General features: G+C 38.4%; 1 protein-coding gene across 5 annotated transcripts in view; it reads left to right on the top strand.

Moving 5' to 3' along the window:
* The first annotated feature begins 1,046 nt into the window (after nucleotides 1–1,046).
* The window catches only part of IL7R (interleukin 7 receptor), a 36,401-nt gene continuing 17,817 nt past the window's right edge, over nucleotides 1,047–19,630 (top strand). The window contains exons 1-2 of one of the 5 annotated variants that reach the window (XM_077896232.1): nucleotides 1,047–1,259; nucleotides 9,358–9,496. In XM_077896232.1, the coding sequence (XP_077752358.1) occupies nucleotides 1,229–1,259; nucleotides 9,358–9,496 (170 nt within the window). In that variant the 5' untranslated portion in view covers nucleotides 1,047–1,228. Of the gene's footprint in view, nucleotides 1,260–4,509; nucleotides 4,713–9,357; nucleotides 9,497–16,475; nucleotides 16,786–16,817; nucleotides 17,111–19,630 lie in introns of those variants that run through there. The other 4 variants (XM_077896231.1, XM_077896234.1, XM_077896233.1 and 1 more) reach the window with 4 other exon arrangements.

Here is a 19,630-nt window from a genome sequence, read left to right as displayed (position 1 = left end):
TGACTTTGCATATTTAGCTTAGGAAATTATAGGATACCAATGCTGTTCTTAGGGACTTAATTTACATGGTGTTGGGTTCTAAGAGGGCAGGGAATCATAAGAAGTAGAATTGATGGCTCTCGCCAGTTTTCCTAATTGTCTGGATTTGGGTCCAGGTGTGGCAATCAGCACTGCAGGCCCTTGGAAAGTGTTCTGCAGGAGCTTACCTGCAAGGACATCTGTGCAGAATCACAGGCCAGGGCCCAGAATGGTGTCACTTAATCCAGACTTTTCTCTGAAACACTGCAGGCCACTGACACTACAGCTTGAGCAGGAGCCTTCTGGGAACTGTCTGTCGAGAAGGGCCTGCAAGGAGAGATTGGCCCACACCTTGCCCCAGCTGCCCACAGAATCACCAGGATCTGCGGCCATTGCCAGCAGGCATACCACTTTCCTGAAGGATTGATTCTCTGGTTCACATTTTTATCAAAATTTGAGCATGGGGGATCCCTGGGTGGCTCAGCGGTTTAGTGCCTGCCTTTGGCCCAGGGTGTGATCCTGGGGTCCTGGGATCGAGTCCCACATAGGGCTCCCTGCATGGAGCCTGCTTCTGCCTCTGCCTGTGTCTCTGCTTCTCTCTCTCTCTCTCTCTCTCTCTCTGTGTGTGTGTGTGTCTCATGAATAAATAAATAAAATCTTAAAAAAAAAAAAAAAACAAGATTTGAGCATGTATTGACATCAAAGCACTCTCTTTCTGGCAGAAATGTCTTCAGCAAAGAGTGAAAATTGGCACCCAAAGACTCCATTTTGGTTGTATCCAAAGACAGAGACTAAAATCTTGACAAGGCAAAATAGCTCTGACATTTTAAACTCTGCCCAGAAAGAACTTATTGCATGACATGACAGCAAGGCATGGGGCTGAAGATGCAGGGTAAGGAGGAAAGGGAAATGAAAGAAGAGCCACAACAAGGAAAACACTGTGCTCCTGGAAATGAAACTTCACAATGTTGGGACTCCCCCTTAGAGCCCTAGGGACTGACTCAGCACACACTGATAAAATGCTAAAAACAATTCATTTAGGTCTAGAGCTAGATCAGGGCTCCCTACAGCCATCCTCACCTCTTTGACCCCTTGGGTGTTTTCTTCTTTTTTTTTTCATAGTTTTTCGGGGTCCCCAGTCACTCCACTGAGCTGGCCTGGATTTCCTTCTTACAGCAGAAGGCAGGTGCCCAAGATTGTTTCCCATCTTATGGATAATATCTTACTGTTAACTAAGGAAGGTAAGTGACAGCTGGAGGGGGGCACTTATACAGATTTCATAGAACATGTTTTGGAACTGAGTGTCTTTTAAACATCAGATTTTGCTCCGGATATTCCTATAGCAACATATACTATTGTTGTAGCTGCTGTTTCATTTTATTGTCCTTCAGTGTCTAATCATAAGGTGAGTGACTTTTAAATCTTTCTCATTGAGACAAATTATTAGGTGTTACTGGCTATTTTGTAAGTTTTGTATAAAAACTGACTCTGAGAAGTGTTTTTGTTCTTGAAAGTTTGTTTTCCAAGGGTGCTGAAAGAGATAATGCATTGGTGTCTGACCCACTAAATTTATAATTTCTGTCAAGGATAGAAATGAAATTTCTGATCCTAAGAGAGGAGTCCAGAGAATGGAGAGTAGTAATAAGATTCTCAGCCTGAATTTGCCCAGGAACATCTTTGTCCTTACAGATTGGCACAAAGAGAGAAAACCTAGGGCTTCCTGGAGTGGATTTTTACCAAGAAAAAAAAACAACAAACAATTGAGTAAAGGGAGCACACACTCCTCCAAACTCACTACCCTGTAATCTCCAATCTGGCTAAAAGGTGAGTTCTCTGAGCTCTTCAGGACTCTACCTGTTATATATGAAATTAAATATATAACTTATTACAGTAGGAAAAGAAAAGAAAATCATTCTGTGCTTTCTTTGTTTAATAAATAGTGTGAATAGTGTGAATGATCATACCCACCAAAGGAAGAAAGGAAAGTTGTGACCAGTTGACACTGTGTTCTGCTTATACGTGAGAAACAATAAAATGCCTTTCCTTTGCTATGATTCACCACATCATAGGAACTCATGAGACTAAAGGAAGACAATATATAAGAAAGGGAAGAGAGAAGGTAGTGATGAAAGGAAATGATGGAAGGCGAGAAGGGGGATGCGTGCCACAATCAGGCTGTAGCGTCCAAGGATCTGCTTTATCCTTGGTCCACTGCTGGGATCCTGACTTTGCAATTGGAGGCTCGGTGCCCTGAGCATCTTTCCTGATCTGCTTTTCTTAGCTCTCCACTCCTCTCCCAGGCAGTAATGACAAAGCAACATAATGAATGTCTCTCATCTGGGGGAATAGGTGGAACAAGGCCACCATTCTTCCTAAGTTTTCCAAAGAACTAGCAAGACCTGGGTGAAGAAAGTAGAGAAGGTACAATTGTTCCCCAGAATCTCTAGAAGGCCTAGTGAGACTTCTCTTTTCTTTGAGCTCCCCGCACTATATCTAGGTTTCTCTCTAGGTCCTTCGGCATCTCCTGCCCCACCCAAAAAGAGTAAGTACACCAGTGGAAATCCCCTGAGCAAACTAGCACATGCTGTACCAAAATATTGTGTCTTGGCTTTGTTCTTTTACATCTTCACAACTAAAGGAAAGAGATACAATCAAAATGATAGTCCACTAAAATGATAAACAAGAGAATTTAAAGAGACACAACCCAATTACTCACCCATGGAGTGACAATCTGAGCAATTCATGACACCTGTGTTGGTAGATAGACATAATTCCTGATTCCTTCTCTAACACTTATTTTAGTTTACGGGAATTTATAATTATTATATCTTTTTTGAAAGGATACTCACCTCAATGCAAAAACCTACCAATTTTTATGAATCAGACTCATAATTTTCTAACCAAGCTTTCAAGACAAGATTAGAAATGAGGGCACAAATTATTATCTGATGCACAAAATTGTCACTCCTTGAAATATGTTTGAAAATGCAAAAGAAAACCTCAACAGAGGGAAGAGATGCATTGTGTCCGTGCAGTTGGCTTCTTGCTCTGAAATATCCCTTAAGCTTGCAATCCAGTGTGATCTTATCAACAGAACACCCCAACCCTGTCACTGGATCTGCCTCAACAGAGACTGGTACAGATGCCCCACTTCTTCTTTTCTCATTTTAAGAGATTGTCACAATAACTGTAATGAGGATATAAGTGAACTGCGGCAGCTTTCAAAGACTCCCTCTGTTTTATACTCTGAGGGGTACTGTTCATCTTTGCCAGTTCTACCCAATGTCTGTGAATCAAACAGAAGCTCACCACTCACTGTCCATCCAGCATCTCAGTACTCATCATCTTGTAATTTCAGTCTTGTGGCTTTTTTCTAAGAGAGCTGAGGGGTGTTGTACAGCTTGAATCCAGGTGATTAGCCAGTGGAAGACCAGAGCAGACCTGGGATGTTTCTTTTGGAAGGCATTGTCTGTCTGTTGATAAAGGGATTGCTGTAGACCTGTGCCTTCATCTGAATACTAATAGAGGCTTAAAGAAAAAGATTCAAGGACTACTAGGAAGTCCGTTAGGCTTAACAAATATCCCTACTTTAACCCTGAGGCCATGTTGGGAGCAGCTTTGATTGGCAGACAAGTTTAGGGAAAGTCTGAATTATCTTTGTCTTTGTCCCAAGCTTTTGCCCATATCTATAGATGTCAATGTGGTTCGCAAATACTGTATGTTCCTGGAAAGTTGTGTGGCAATCAGATTTTCACAAATATAATCCTATTATAAATACCCTGAGAAAATGTCTTATCCAATACACAAGGGATCAACAGGTTTTTTTCTGTGAAGGATCAGAGAGTAAAGATTTTGCACTTCGTGTGCCCTACAGTTTCTGCCGCAGGTCCTCAACTCTGCTATTGTAGCACAAGAGTAACTATGCTCCAATAAAGCTTCCTTTGCAGAAACAGGTGGTGGGCCAAATTTTGCCCCTTGGCCCTAGTTTACCAACTCCCAGACTAGATAAATAATTTTTGAATGCCTACTTTGATGAGCAAGGTGTAAGTACTAGGGATACACAGAAGACAAAACAAAAATTGCTGTTCTTGTGAAACTCTCTAGTGTGTATGCTCAGAGATTGGAGGGGAACTATTTAAATAAATTACTCGATACCGTGCAGAATCTTTCCTTAAAGTGAAACTCACCCTAGACAATCAATTGATTAACTTTGCAAGTTTAGCGTTTGGCCTGGTGATTTGTTTTTGAACTGAGCCTTAGTCACACTCTAGTCTCAGGGGAGTTGGGGCTAGATTTGAATTCACTACCTGGCTCTGTAATAAGCAAGTCTGGGGGCCGACAGGAATTCCAAAGAGGTACAATAATTCAAAAGCTCTATCCCTTTGTTTCCTCTACCTCTGCTTACAACAGCAATACTTTTACTCAGACTTCCTGTTTCTGGCACTTGCCTTCTTTTTTGCTGTGTTTATACTTCCCCCTGTCTGTGGTTAAAGAAGTATAAAGTGCTAAAGCTATAGATTTGTCTCTGTCTCTCTCACTGGTGCTCTCTCTCTCTCATTCATTTCTACACATAGGCTCACACACCTCCTCTCTCCTTTCTTTCTCTCTCAGAATGACGATTCTGGGTACAGCTTTTGGTATGGTTTTCTATTTACTTCAAGCCGTTTCTGGAGAAAGTGGCTATGCACAGAATGGTGAGTCATTTCTAACTTTTCTTTAGGATTTCAGATTATCTCTAGCGTATGCTACAGGTTACTCAGATCCCTAACAGACCTGATCTGGACACTGAGTTGGAATGGAGTCGGAGAACTTACCACATAATTCAGCCATTTTCTAAGTTCTAACCAGCAGGACAGGAGGTCTTGGGACAATAATGTGGGTGGTTTATAAAGTCTTAGAATTGTCAGGAAGGAATGCATTAGACTCTAAATGTGGATCTTAAATGTTGGTCAATGCCTCTGCTCTTACAAAAGGAACACCCATATAGACGCAATGGGTGTGCTTGTTGGAGAATCTCCAAGGTAGTTTTACCTTGTTAGAAAATCAAGTTAGATTTGTTTTGTTTAGCTTTCTAGGAGGTTCCAAAACCATGATTTTCATGATAAAATAATTTTCAGAAACAACAGCTTTGTTTGCACTTACCAATGCCATATCTCTAGCACCTAAAAGAGTGTCTAGAACATAGTAGACATTCAATATTTAAATTGAAAATTTGAAAACTTCTTCAAAATACTTCAGTTTTGACAGATTTATGTGAGATTCATAGTGAATAGCTGAAGATCTGAATGAGTCATCTCATTAAAATATATTTGTTTTCATATCAACAAATTTATCATATAACAATACTCTTTGGGATTTTTGAAATACTTAGCACCTAGAAGCTGATGCTGCCTACTTAGTAAATAGGTTGTAATTACAGCAAAACTATAGACAAAGGCAAAAACAGCAGTAACAGGAGCCACCTGGGAATTTGAACCACCCATTTGTTCCTGATAAGCCCTTTCACTTTAAGAATTAAAAGGAATTTTCTTATCAAAGATATCAAACACATCAGCCTAATGATTCAGCTTAGATATGTTAAGTCATGTAATTACTAAGGGTGGAAATTTCTAGAATATTTTCACTAAGGGAATTGTCTGAGGGCTGACATTTTTCAGTGTGATCATGTATGAATCACTTTGTGGAGACGATTATTAATGTTTGCACAAATATTTGGTTGGCAAGTAACACCTAATTCTTACTCTCCAGAGTATAATGTATTCTCTCCCTGGTGGCCATACCTTTGGTTTTTTTTGTTTTGTTTTGTTTTGTTTTGTTTTTAAGAAATAAGAATTCTAACTGAAAGCTGAGTTTTCACTTCAACTTTTAAATTTCAGATTTATTTAGGAGATCTAACCACTCATCCACATTGAGCATCTCAAAATACTTTTCAGTTTGGGATGTATAATGATCAGAACCAGCTTGTTGAGGGATCCCTGGGTGGCTCAGGGATTTAGCACCTGCCTTCAGCCCAGGGTGTGATCCTGCAGTCCCAGGATCAAGCCCCACATTGGGCTCCCTGCGTGGAGCCTGCCTCTCCCTCTGCCTGTGTCTCTGCCTCTCTCTCTCTCTTTGTGTCTCTCATGAATAAATAAATAAAATCTTAAAAAAAAGGAAGCAGCTTGTTGAAAGACTAGCTCTTTGATAACCACAAGGATGATCAAGAAAAGAAAATGATATTTTTTAAAAATCCAAACCCTTTCTACTTTTAATCAACTAATTCCTTTCAAAAGGAAGACTTCTAAACCACATGGCCTTGTCTATTATACATATTCAAAAAATTAAGTTTTTATAGAAAAATATGCTTATATAGTGGGCATTTAAATATTTTTTTAAAGATTTTATTTATTCATGAGAGACACAGAGAGAGAGAGAGAGAGAGGAAGAGAGAGACAGAGACAGGCAGAGGGAGAAGCAGGCTCCGTGCAGGGAGCCCGATGCAGGACTCGATCCCAGGATTCCAGGATCATACCCTGGGCTGAAGGCAGGCGCTAAACCATTGAGCCACCCAGGGATCCCCTATAGGGGACATTTAAAGAATAATAGGTTAGCTCACTGTTCAAAAGTTTTATGTAATTTCAAATCATAGTCATAGAATTATGACTTTGACCTAGAATTCTTTTTTTAAAAAAAGTTATATATTTATTTGACAGAAAGAGAGCACAAGCAGGGGGAGCAGCAGGCAGAGGGAAAAGGAAAAGCAGGCTCCCCCCAGAGCAGTGAGGCAGATGTGGGGCTCGATTCCAGGACCCTGGGATCATGACCTGAGCCTAAGGCAGGCACTTAACCAACTGAGCCACGTAGGCACCCCTAGAATTCTTTTTCGAAGAAGTCCCAAAGGTTTCACATATATTTCAGAATTAGAATTCTTATTTTACCTTTTCATTACTTATTTGTCAAAAAAAAAAGATAATAGTTCTAGCTAACCCTTATTGGTGCTTACTGTGTTCTAAGCTGTCTTTGCATATATTTTGTTCAGTGATTCCTCAAAGTAAAGTGAATTTCCATATTGAAACAATGAGGCATAGAGAGGTTGAGTAATCTGACCGAAACCACAGCTAAAAAGTACAATAGCAAGAATTTAAACCCACATCTGTCCAGTTCTGGCGCCAGAGGTCTTAACCACCGTGTATACTACCCTTATCTAAGAATTTTTCAGCTTAGATTGCGTAGAATACTCTCTTTGTAAAATGCCATGCAACTTTGCAAGTTGTTGAGAGGAATTTTTCTTGGTTACAAAGCAACTTTATTGGCTTAAGAGCCAATGAACTCAAAACGTAGCTACTTTGATTGTATGACCTGTGCTATGTATATTGTATGAAAATACACATCAGACTGACTCTACCAGACTGGATGGCTAAAGGCAGTAGGAGTGCTTTGTCCTACTGATGCTCAGCATCTACTAGACTGTGCTCTCTCTAGCTTATATTGTATATTGAAGAATTTTGGAGACAAAGCTGATCCATAGAAGTTTGAATCCAAATAGTAATGTAGGTTCTGTTGTATAGGATTGGTGGGAGATTCAAAGAAGAGAAAACATCTGTACAGAGTGAGGACTGCTGAGTAAGCGCAGGCTAAAGCCCTCTAGACTCGTTCCGTTGAGAAAAGAGCCAGTTCTTAGGACACAAGATCTTAGTCCTATAAGATTAACAATGAACATGCTTTAAAATGTGAGCCCTAAATGGTGAGTTTCCCCTCATTATTTAAAACTGTTATCAGGAAGAGAGCTATACCTGGTTGAAATTACATAAGACGCCTTTGCTAGTGGCAGAATTGTGAGCCTAGTGGGTTCTGGAATGGTCAGAAAGAGCAGTGCCCACAGCTCTTATCTAGATCTAGCTTTTCAAGATTTGTGGCTTTGACTGAACCAATATGTCACTCAACTAGTTGGTCCGCTCGCCACCAGTTTTACTAACCTTCCCACAGACCTACTTAGTTATTTAAGTCAAGAAGATGCTGTTTCTACATTTCACGGCCTTCAGAACACTCAACTGGGGTTTAATTTTAGTACATTCTATATTCTATTTAAAACCCTAGGAGGTGTGCGCCTGGGTGACTCAGTTATTGAGCATCTGCCTTCCTCTCAGATCATGATTCTGGGGTCCTGGGATCGAGTCTAGATCCCCGCGGAGATCCTGCTTCTCCCTCTGCCTGTGTCTCTGCCTCTCTTTCTCTGTGTCTCTCATGAATAAATAAATAAAATCTTAAAGAAAAAAAAAAGAAAACAACCCCAGGAGCTTCTAATTTCTAATTTCTAGTATTGATGGTCCAAAGTAATTTCTAGTGTCAATAGATGTGGAAGCCATCACAGGCTCACACTTGACCACTCTGAGAATGGCTTCAGTTACTCCAGAACTGATTTTCTCAGGTCTCAGTCCATATTTGCTGACAACTTTTTTTCTATTAAATATTGTGAAATATACATACAAAATGTCTATTTAATCTTAGGGGCCTCAACCCCATTCAAGAAATTGAGTACTATCTGTGACAGATTGTACTTACCAAAAGTGGCTGCAAAAAAAAATTCTGATTCCCTACATATGTCCAGAATTCTGGTATCTTCAAGATACAGTATCCATAGAAGAAGGATCTACATACACAGAAGCAGTAGGATTCATGGGAAGGTCCACTAGATTTGAGTCCTGGCAGATCTAATTTTTTTCTAACCATATTTGCCTTAGTTAGTAGCTTAAGACAAATTGCTTTAAACAATATTTCACACAATGGAGATAATCAATTGCACTTTTTAGTTGGGATGCGTATTTAGGCAGGAAAAGCTATCACTTAAAAAGTGAACTTCTGACTGTAATATAGTGCTTCTTCCTTCCTTCAAAAAAGAAATACTTGAGAAGAAATAAATTAAGATTAGTGATAAAGTCAAAGACTAGGTTAGGTAGCATTTGAATGATGGAGATAAAGTATCTCTTATTCGAAATGTACCAATTAACAGAATAAACGAACAGTGTAAAAAAGCATATTTAGTATTTTATTCTCGGTCTCTAATGCCCTAACCCAATAGCAGAAATGTTTAGAAATATTCGGAGGTTTTTTATTAATTGTGATTATCTTTTTTTCTCTTAGAAAAATCTGTGCTCATAAGATACTGATTTTTTTGGGTTTGGGGTCTTTTCGGTTTGGGTTTTGGTATTGGTTTCTCTGTCTTTTCCCTTGAGGTTTTATAACCCTATGATTACTCCTTCACGTCTGCCCCAAAGGCTGCCCTTTCGTTAACGTCACTCCAGATTTCAAAAGGATGCACTTATTTACTTCATTAACAGCTGCAGGTTTGTTCCTTCCCAGGAGACTTTGAAGATGCCGAGCTGGATGATTATTCATTCTCTTGCTACAGTCAGTTGGAAGTGGATGGAACCCAACACCTGTTGACCTGCACTTTTGATGACCCTGACATCAACAGCACCAATCTGGAATTTGAAATATGGTGAGGGATGCTGGCTTCTATGGGTGCCTGGAAATCCTGTCATTCCTTTCACATGCTGCTCAGCAAAGGAAGGAGTATGGAGCCCCAAAAAATCAAATGAACTCCAAAAATTCTTTACCAAAAGACTCCAGCAGAGATACTCTCATGGGTTCATCTGTCAGGCTTTGCTGCTACAGCAAGCTGATGGTTTGGAGCTTGAAGTCCTCACAACCCTCCTGACTTCATAGCAGAATTTAAATACTGCTTTCCTAGGATATTCCTCCTCCCAAATTTCTTTTCCTAACATGAGACAATCTAGTGTTTTATTGCACCCTGGAGTGCAGTTGCGTGGTTTCTAATCCCAATATCAGCACTGACTTGGCTTTTTTTACCTAAAGCAAGTTATGTAACACATCTATGCCTCAATTTCTTCACCTGTTAAATGAGATGTACTAACTCATAGGGAGTTTGGGATGATTAAATAATTTAATACTTTAATTAGAAGAGAAATTCAGTATGTAATAAGTAATGGGAAAGAAGCATTAAAATAACAAAATCTATGAATACGGATCTAACTTTCACCCTCTTGACGCAGTTTGACTTCACATGATACCCTCGGTGTCAATTTTCCAAAACTCCGTAAGAGTAACTCTGCTTTTGGTTTCATGAGGCCTCACAAAGAAAAAGAGAAAGTCTCTCTCTGGTTTGAAAGTTCGGTGAAGAGAGGGCTTTCTTCATCCTCCACAAATAGTCTCTTGTTGCTGAAGGTTACTGTCTCTGATGACTTGGAAAAAATACTCCAACATGAAATTCTAACTTATGGCTAACTCCAAATTCATATCAGATGACCTAATTAGTTTCTTACTAAGAAAAGTGAGTCAAGATCCACCAGTTGTAAAAGGGGGCTTATAAACTCAGTAGACCCTCAGCCAAGCCCCTCTAATACATAGTCTAGACAAGCCCTAAATCACATGCCTTGCATTAAATTATAGGAGCTACCTGCCTATGCTCATGCAGTGCTTTCTTTTTTTTTAATTTATTTTTTATTGGTGTTCAATTTACCAACATACAGAATAACACCCAGTGCTCATCCCGTCAAGTGCCCCCCTCAGTGCCCGCCACCCACTCACTCCCACCCCCCACCCTCCTCCCCTTCCACCACCCCTAGTTCGTTTCCCAGAGTTAGGAGTCTTTATGTTCTGTCTCCCTTTCTGATATTTCCCACACATTTCTTCTCCCTTCCCTTCTATTCCCTTTCACTATTATTTATATTCCCCAAATGAATGAGAACATACACCGTTTGTCCTTCTCGGATTGATTTACTTCACTCAGCATAATACCCTCCAGTTCCATCCACTTCGAAGCAAATGGTGGGTATTTGTCATTTCTAATGGCTGAGGAATATTCCATTGTATACATAGACCACAGCTTCTTTATCCATTCATCTTTCGATGGACACCGAGGCTCCTTCCACAGTTTGGCTATTGTGGACATTGCTGCTTTCTAATGCAGTCATTGGAGAAGTATGCTTTTGGACTTGAACCCCATAGTGTGTTCTTAGTCTGTCTCTATGGGTTCATTTCTCTAACACACTTTCCAGAAATAAAATATTGGGAGAACAGGAACCTATGATGTCCAGAATCTATACTACAACTAGGCTACACCAACATAGCCGAACAGCTCATTCAAACCATGCACTCATTTTTATGGACAAAACCCCCTCCGATAGAGGCTTGACTTCGGATTCTCCACCCAGCTATTTGGTGGACTGCAGAGCTCACACAGTTTCTCCTGAGGCTGAGATGACCTTTCTGTCCACATTCGCTCACACCACTTCCTCGCCCACTGGAACAAACTTGCCCACTTCTCCTTGGCAAATGTCTTTATTTTTCCTGTGATATTGTAATCTATCTGCAGCTTCCATTGGGGGTTTTCAATTAGATTTAGATATTTCAGTTGGGAGGGAATTGTCTTAAGACATATTTTTCAGTGAAAAACAATAAATATGAGGAGGTTAAGGTGCTCCTAGAGAGCAGCTGTTTTTGTGAAGGTATCCATACCTTAAGGGAGATTGATTTTTCATGCAGCTCCTAGGCTGAGTGGGGACATTGTTTCTCAAATCAAAGTCACCTAGTGTGCTATACTTTCTGGCAAGGCTAGGTTGCTTTTCCAATGAAACTACCTTTATTGGAACTTTCTGTTCCTTTGCCATGTTTATAAAGAAGAGATTAGAAATGACTGAAAAATGTGCTTTCTACTGAAGTCTTTTCACAGGTCGGATTGTTGACGGAAACCAGGTGCTGTTTCCCAGGTTACTAGTGACATTTTCCTAGATGAGTTTACCACCTGCCTGATCTGGCCACCAATCTCCCAAGGTTAGGAACCAAATTACTTAGTGTTCAATGAGAGAATACTCCTCTCAGGATTGGATTTGGATTAGCCAAAATCTCAGATTTAGATTACAGGTATGCCAAGTAATGATTTCATATTGGTAGATAGAATTATTATAGGTACCAGATATTCATACTGGGCTCAGGACCTACAAGAGTTGGTGCTGGGAGAGGAGATGGACATAGTGGGCCAGTAGGGTGCCTATTAATATAAATCCACTCTTCCTGGGGGATCTGAAAATTTTTTATTCACCAGAATTTTAACCAGCTTTCAGGTACCTAGAATGACAAAACAGAGGCACTGAAAACAGGCACCTAGGTTAGAATCCCAATAGCAAAATTTAAGGAGCTCTGTGACCAAAGAGTAACTCAAGTTCTCTAATCATAACAACTATCTTGCATTGGGGTAGTTGGTATATCATTAGTACCTGTAAGTGATACTTAATTCTCAGTGTAGACTGATTTTCATTAAAAATGTGATCAGAAGTTTGTTCCGTAAATATAAAGCAAAACAAAGGAAATTTGTTTGTTAACTTGTTAAGGCTAGAGTTATTTGATTCAGATCTCAAAGTGCTTATTCAATTTTTAGGATTAGCTACAGCACTTAAACATCTAGGTTATCTCTTTAAAAATGAGTTTTGAGGAATCTCCATACCATTTCCCAGAGAGGCTGCAACCAGCTTGCCATTCCCACCAACAGTGTACCGAGCTCCCCTTTCTCCACATTCCTGCCAATATTTCTTATTTCTTGACTTATTAATTTTAGCCATTCTGACTGGTATGAGGTGGTATCTCATTGTGGTTTTGATTTGCATTTCCCTAAGGCTGAGTGATGTGAAGCATTTTTTCATGTGTTGTTGGCCATTTGTATGTCTTCTTTGGAAAAATGTCTTTTCCCATGTTTTCTGCCCATTTCTTGATTGGTTTGTTTGTTCTTTGGGAGTTGAGTTTGATAAGTTCTTTATAAATTTTGGAACTAGCCCTTTATCTGATAAGACATTTGCAAATATTTTTTCCCATTCTGTAAGTTGCCTTTTGGTTTTGTTGACTGTTTCTTTTGCTGTGCAAAAGTTTTTTATCTTGATTAAGTCCCAATAATTCATTTTAGCCTTTTTTTCCCTTGCCTTTGAAGACATGCTGCAGCCAAGGTCAAAGAGGTTGCTGCCTGTGTCCTTCTCCTCCTCCTCCTCTTGATGAATTCCTGTCTCACATTTAGGTCTTTCATCCATTTTGAGTCCATTTTTGCATGTGGTGTAAGAAAATGGTCTAGTTTCATTCTTCTACATGGGCTAATTTTTCCCTACACCATTTGTTGAAGAGACTTTTTCCCATTGAGTATTCTTTCCCAGCTTTGTCAAAGATTAGTTGACCATAGAGTTGAAGGTCCATTTCTGGGTTTTATCTTCTGTTGCATTCATCTATGTGTCTGGTACCATACTATCTTGATGAAAATAGAGCTACCCTATAACCAAGCAATTGCACTACTAGGTATCTACCCCAAAGATACAAATGTAGTGATCCAAAGGGGCACTTGCACCCCAACGTTTATAGTAGCAATGTCCACAATAGCCAAACTATGAAAAGAGCCTAGATGTCCATCAACGGATGAATGGATAAAGATGTGGTATATATGCACAATAGAATATTGTTCAGCCATCAAAAAAAATGGAATCTTGTCATTTTCAATGACATGGATCGAACTAGAGGGTATTAAGCTAAGCAAAATAAGTCAGTCAGAGAAATACAGTTATCATATGATCTCACTCATATGAGGAATTTAAGAAACAAAATAGAGGATCACAACGGAAGGGAGGGAAAAATAAAACAAAATGAACTCAGAGAGGGTGACAAACCATAAGAGACTCTTAATCATAGGAAACAAACTGAGGGTTGCTAGAAGGGAGGGGGTTTGGGGACAAAGTACCTGGGTGATGGACTTTAAGGGGGGCACATGATGTAATGAGCACTGGGTGTTATATAAGACTGAGTAATCACTGACCTCTACCTCTGAAACTAATAATACTATATGTTAATTAATTGAATTTAAATTAAAAAGATACTTCAGAGACAAAAAAAAATCAGATTTGATAATAGTGGACCCATAGAGTCAAAGTATCTGAACAGAATTCTAGCTGCTTCTGTAGATGGACAATTAAATCTCAATCCTGAAGTTAGGGCCCACTTTTCTCATTCATGTTACTGTTGAAAACACCATGGGCACTTGAATTGGGACACTGCTTTTTAGGTGTTTGTATAAGTTCCAGAGTCAGCTCTCAGAAGGCAACTTCTTTGTTCCCACATTCTTGGGGGCACCAGAGTCACTCTCTTGTGCCACCCACAGATGTCACTTCACATATGTCATTCTTTGTTTCATCATTTACCACTCATGCCAAATCTACCTCATGTTCTAGAATTACCTAGCAGTATCTGTCAGGTGCTAAATCTAGCAATTTACTCCTTCACCAGGAAATCATACTAACTTTCAAAATTGATATTTTTGAGATAGATCCTTTTGAGACCAAATGAGGAATAAAAGCTACAGTTGGATTTTGCTTCTGTTTTTAACATTTTCATGTAGATACCTGTCTGCCTCATCAGGAGAAATGCATTTATCAAGCTAAACCAGACACGATTGCAGATTTAGGAAGCTGGAGGTAGGGTAAAGAAGCAGGTGCTCCGGTCTTCCCAGCAGTCTCTCCCCATTTTCAGGACAAGAGGGTTTTGTATGAGTGGCTTTTTTGGCTGATGTCCCCTGAAAAGGTCTTACAGGCCCAAATTTGTTAGCCTATAGTACTGCTTGGGGTCAAAGGTAGATTTAAAAAAAGAAAAGAAAAAAAAAAGAAGAAGTAAAGCCAGCAAATCAAGGAAGTAGTAATTTGTGAAAGTTTGTTGTGCACATTCCAAAAAGACAGTTTGCAAGCCAAGAGCACTTAAAATATTGAATGAGGCTTAGAGGCTTATGTTGTTATAAAGCAGCTTATATAGTGTAAGGGCGATGAGTGTTTATTCTTTACAGTGATTGGCTATAATACTAGAATTCTCTTAACTGAAAGGAAATTGGTTAGTGGTTGCCTCCTATCAATTTTGGCAAACTATTTAAGTTTTGCTTATGATTTTCAGAGGCATAAGCAAGAAGTCACCCAGGTTAAGTTAATCTTGCTTGTCTTGCAAAGTAAGCTAAATTAAGATTTGCTTATATGACTAACTGATTCTGGTAAGGGAATTTTCAAGTGTGGTCTCTGTGTTTAATTTTAACATTGGATACTTGTAGTGCTTTTTTTCTCCCCTCCAAAATACCCTCGAATGGCTCTATCCAATAGAAATATAGCACAATCCACAAATGTGTCAGACATATATCTAATTCTAAATTTTCTAGTGGCCACGTTTAAAAAAAAAGGAAAAATAAATAGGCGAACTTTATTTAACTTAAATTAACATATTTAATATAATATTTAGTTTAATAATATATTTTATTTAACCTAATATATCCAAAATATTATCATTCCAATGCATAATCAATATAAACAAAAGTATTAGTGAGATATTTTATATTCTTTTTTGCATGCTAAATCTTCAAAATCTGTTGTGTATTTCATACTTAGAGCACATCACGATTTAGACTAGCCATATTTTAAATGTTCAATAACCACATATCAGGTAGTGGCTATTGTGTTGGATGGTGTAGTTATAGAATATTTCTAACCTTAGCAATACATACTTAGCAACCAAGTAAATTGCCTTAGCTTAGTTAAGTGAGTTGAAATGAACTGGATTGACTTGAGTTGAACTCCTCATGAACTGCACTGTGTTTCCTCCAGTCACCTGAGGCCATGGTCATTGGCACAAAGTGAGGTTGTCTACTGCAGGCCACTGGTTTTCTTAGCTCCTGGCATGACTTCCCCTTCACATAGAGTGGCTCCTGGGGTTCAGACCCCTTAAAAGGATGTCCAGGCTCACAAGCCAACCATATGGTGATCCTTTATTTTTCATTACTTATTAATATCCCTCTCCAAAAAGCGGGAGTAAACCAAGAATACCATTGTAGGTTCTTCTTAAATTTCCAACAATACCAAGAACTTGCTACCTAAGGATTTGTAAGTGAATATTTCACCATGCTTTACTTACAAATATATTCTAAACTCAATGAATGAACTAAAAGTCATTATCTTTTTTTCAACATCATATGTTTTACCTAAAATTCAGAAATGAGATATTGCTCCAATTTTCCCTATCCTTATTCATCCAATTATGACATGTTGCCATCGTCAGAACTTTCCATGTGACACTCCTCCCAGGGGGTATCCATCTGGCCTAACTTAAAAATTTGCTTTTAATATTTACTCCAAGGGTGAAAACCCAATTAGCTCAATGAGGGACACACTCTAGACACCCAAACATACACACACATGCACACACACACATACACACACACATACATGCATTTAAAGCCAAAACAAGTGCATACCCTATAAGATAACAGCTAATTAAAAAAAACAACAACCATAATTGGGGGTGAGACAATGTTAAGGAAGGCCTCACAAATAGTAAATATAGTTAGCTGATTAATAAACCTAAAATTTCTTCACCCATCTGTCTTTGTTTGAATGCAGGAGCATAACCAGTCACTCAAAGACCACGGCAGCCCAGAGCTGGGAGACTGCACCTAAAGCTGAGGCATCCTCCTGAGATTTTAACCTCATGCCCATCTCACCTCAAGCCACAGACATAGTCTTTCTGCTCAGAGTCCAGGAACAATCCCAGAAAGGGCTCTCATGAGCACATGCTGAGAAAAGTATACTCACATCCAATTTACCAAAGAAAACCAACACATTCTGGATTGTAGGTAGTAAAGGATCTTTTTAGAACATATTCCCTATGACCTTTTAAAAAAATCTGGTTAATGAGAAAAATTCTTTCCATGTAAGTAAACTTGTACAAAACCTTTTTTTTCTGCCACAATCCCCACTTCCAATTTGAGTCAGCTATACCTCTTTTCAGAATTACTTGGCTAGAAGAGCATATAGGAAAAACAAAATAGTAATTATGTTTATCGCAGGAGAGGGAAATTAAGTTGAGGGTTGAGGAAGGAAGAGAAATGAGTACTTTTGTTTTTATTCTTCATTGTTATTTTCGCAATGAGAATACATACTTTGCTTCCTTTCCTAATACAGAACACTTCTTTCACTCTAGAAGGATGTCTCCTGTCCACTCGTCCCCAGTGAGCAATCCATCACCCTTTGTTTTTGTCAGTTTCTCTTTTTTTTTATGATGTTATTTATTTATTCATGAGAGACACAGAAAGAGAGGCAGAGGGAGAAGCAGGCTCCCTGCAGAGAGTCTGACATGGGACTTGATCCCAGGACAACCTGAGCCAAAGGCAGATGTTTAACCACTGAGCCACCCAGGATCCCCTGGTTTTGCCAGTTTCCAGTAGTTCTTATAAGTGGAATAGTTCTTGTAAGTGGAATAATAGACTGTTTACTCTTTTTTAAATGAAATTTCTCACACTACAAAATGTTTTCAAGAAACATTTGGAGCAGTTTTCCAAAGTGGTTATACCATTCTATTCTGAAACCAACAAAGTGTAGGAACTATACATTGTCTCTGACATTTAGCTTTGAAATAGTATTTCATGGTTTCCCTTTTGTTTCTCAAATAGCAAATAATGTTGACCATCTTTTTGAGTATTTGCTGGCTATTTGTATGTCTTTTTGTGGCAGGTGTCTGTTAAAGCCTTTTGTCTTTTTTATTTAGTTATTTATCCTTTTATTGTTGATGGGTATGGATTCATTATATGTTCTGGCTACAATTCCTTTGTCAGATATATGCGTTACAGCTATTTTCTGCCAGTGTATAGCTTGCCATTTCATTTTCTTAATGGTGTATTTTAATGAGGAGGAAGTTTTCATTTTGATGAAAGTTCAATGTGTCTTTTTTTCCTCTTTTATGTTTAATTTTTGTGTGTGTCATTGCTATCTTTGTCCACTCTCAAAGTCAGAAACATATTTTCCTGTATTTTCTTCTACATATTTTATAGTTTGAGCCTTTACATTTAAATCTATAATTCATATCTAATTAATTTTGCTTGAGATTAAGGTTCATATTTTCCATATATTTATTCAGTTGTTCTAGGACAGTTTGCTGAAAAAGTTTTCTCTTTCCCACTGAATTGATAAGGCACTTGTATTGAAAATCAGTTAACTTTCTATGTGAGAGTCTATTTCTGAACCCTATACTTTCTATTGATCAATTTATCTATTTTTATGCTAGTGCTAAAGTGGCCTATCATCACTTTACAGTAAATTTGAAATCAGCAGCCCTGAATCTTCCATATTTGTTCTACTTTTTCAATGTTGTTTTGGCCATCCTGAGTTCTTTGTATTTCCACATGAATTTTAGAATCAGCTTGTCATTATTTTTAAATCCTGCTGAGATTTTGATTAATATTATATACACCAGGTTGGGAAAAATTGCTATCTTCTCACTACTAAATTTACTAATCCATGAATGTGCCTCTTTGTTTATTAGATCTCCTTTAATAACTCTAAGGAATGTTTTATCATTTCCATTGCAAAGGCCTTGAATATTCTTTTTGTTTTAAAAAGACTTTACTTATTTATTCATGAGAGAGAGAGAGAGAGAGAGGCAGAGACATAGGCAGAGGGAGAAGCAGGCTCCATGCAGGGAGCCCGATGTGGGACTCGATCCCGGGTCTCCAGGATCATGCCCTGGGCCGAAGGCGGCACTAAATGCTGAGTCACCTGGGCTGCCCTGAATATTCTTTATTAATCTTATCTCTAAGCATTTTATGTTTTTGTTGTTATCATAAATGGAACTGTTGTTTTTAAAAATTATTTTCTAATTGTTTGATACTATCCTATAGTATATTCTGCCCTTGATGAATTCACCCTGCTAGTTCCTGTAATCGTGTTGGAGAATCTATACAACATTGACTGTACATAAAGAAAGGCTTTTTTATTTCGTTTCCAAACGGGGTGTCCTTTTGTTTGTTTGCTCCTCTTGCCTTGTGCACTGGCTAGAATCTCCAGTAAATAAAAATGGTGAAAGTAGATATTCCTGTTTTGTCCTTATTGTAGGGGGAAAATGTTCACAATTTCACTACTAAATGTAATATTAACTGTAGTCTCTTTGTAAATTTCCTTTATCAGGTTGAGGTAGTGTTTTTCTATTAATCATCTGCTGAGAGTTTTTATCATAAGCGGATATTGAATTTTGTCATTGTCTATCTGCGTTACTTAACACAATCAGATTATTTATGCCTTTTGTTCTGGCAATATGGTGAATTGTAGGATTGATCTTTGATTGCTGAATCTACCTTGATTTCCTGGGACATGTCCTACTTTCTCATAGTATTACCATCAATGTGTTAATATTTTCTTGAGGAAATTTGCATATATATTCTAGGAGGACATTTATCTGTGAATGTCTTTTCTGTAATATTTTGCCAGCTTTTGGTACCAGGATCGAGCTAACTTCATAAAGCAAATTGGAAAGAGTTTATCTATTCTGTTTTCCAGAGTAATTTGTGTAGAATTGTCACTATTTCTTATATATTTTATAGAATTCACCAGCATAGAACCATCTGGCATAGAGTTTCCTTAGTAGGGAAGTTTGTTGATAATTAATGCAAATCCTCTGAAAGAAATAGAGCTATTGAGATATTCAGCTTCTTCCTTATTTGTACTTTTGGGCAATACCTTTTTCTCAGTGATTATTCTAACAGTTACAATATTCAACCTTAGCA

This window comes from Canis aureus, chromosome 4 (assembly GCF_053574225.1).
Source record: "Canis aureus isolate CA01 chromosome 4, VMU_Caureus_v.1.0, whole genome shotgun sequence".
In the NCBI taxonomy this organism is placed as follows: Eukaryota; Metazoa; Chordata; class Mammalia; order Carnivora; family Canidae; genus Canis; species Canis aureus.
This window is presented reverse-complemented; position numbering and strand designations above follow the sequence as displayed.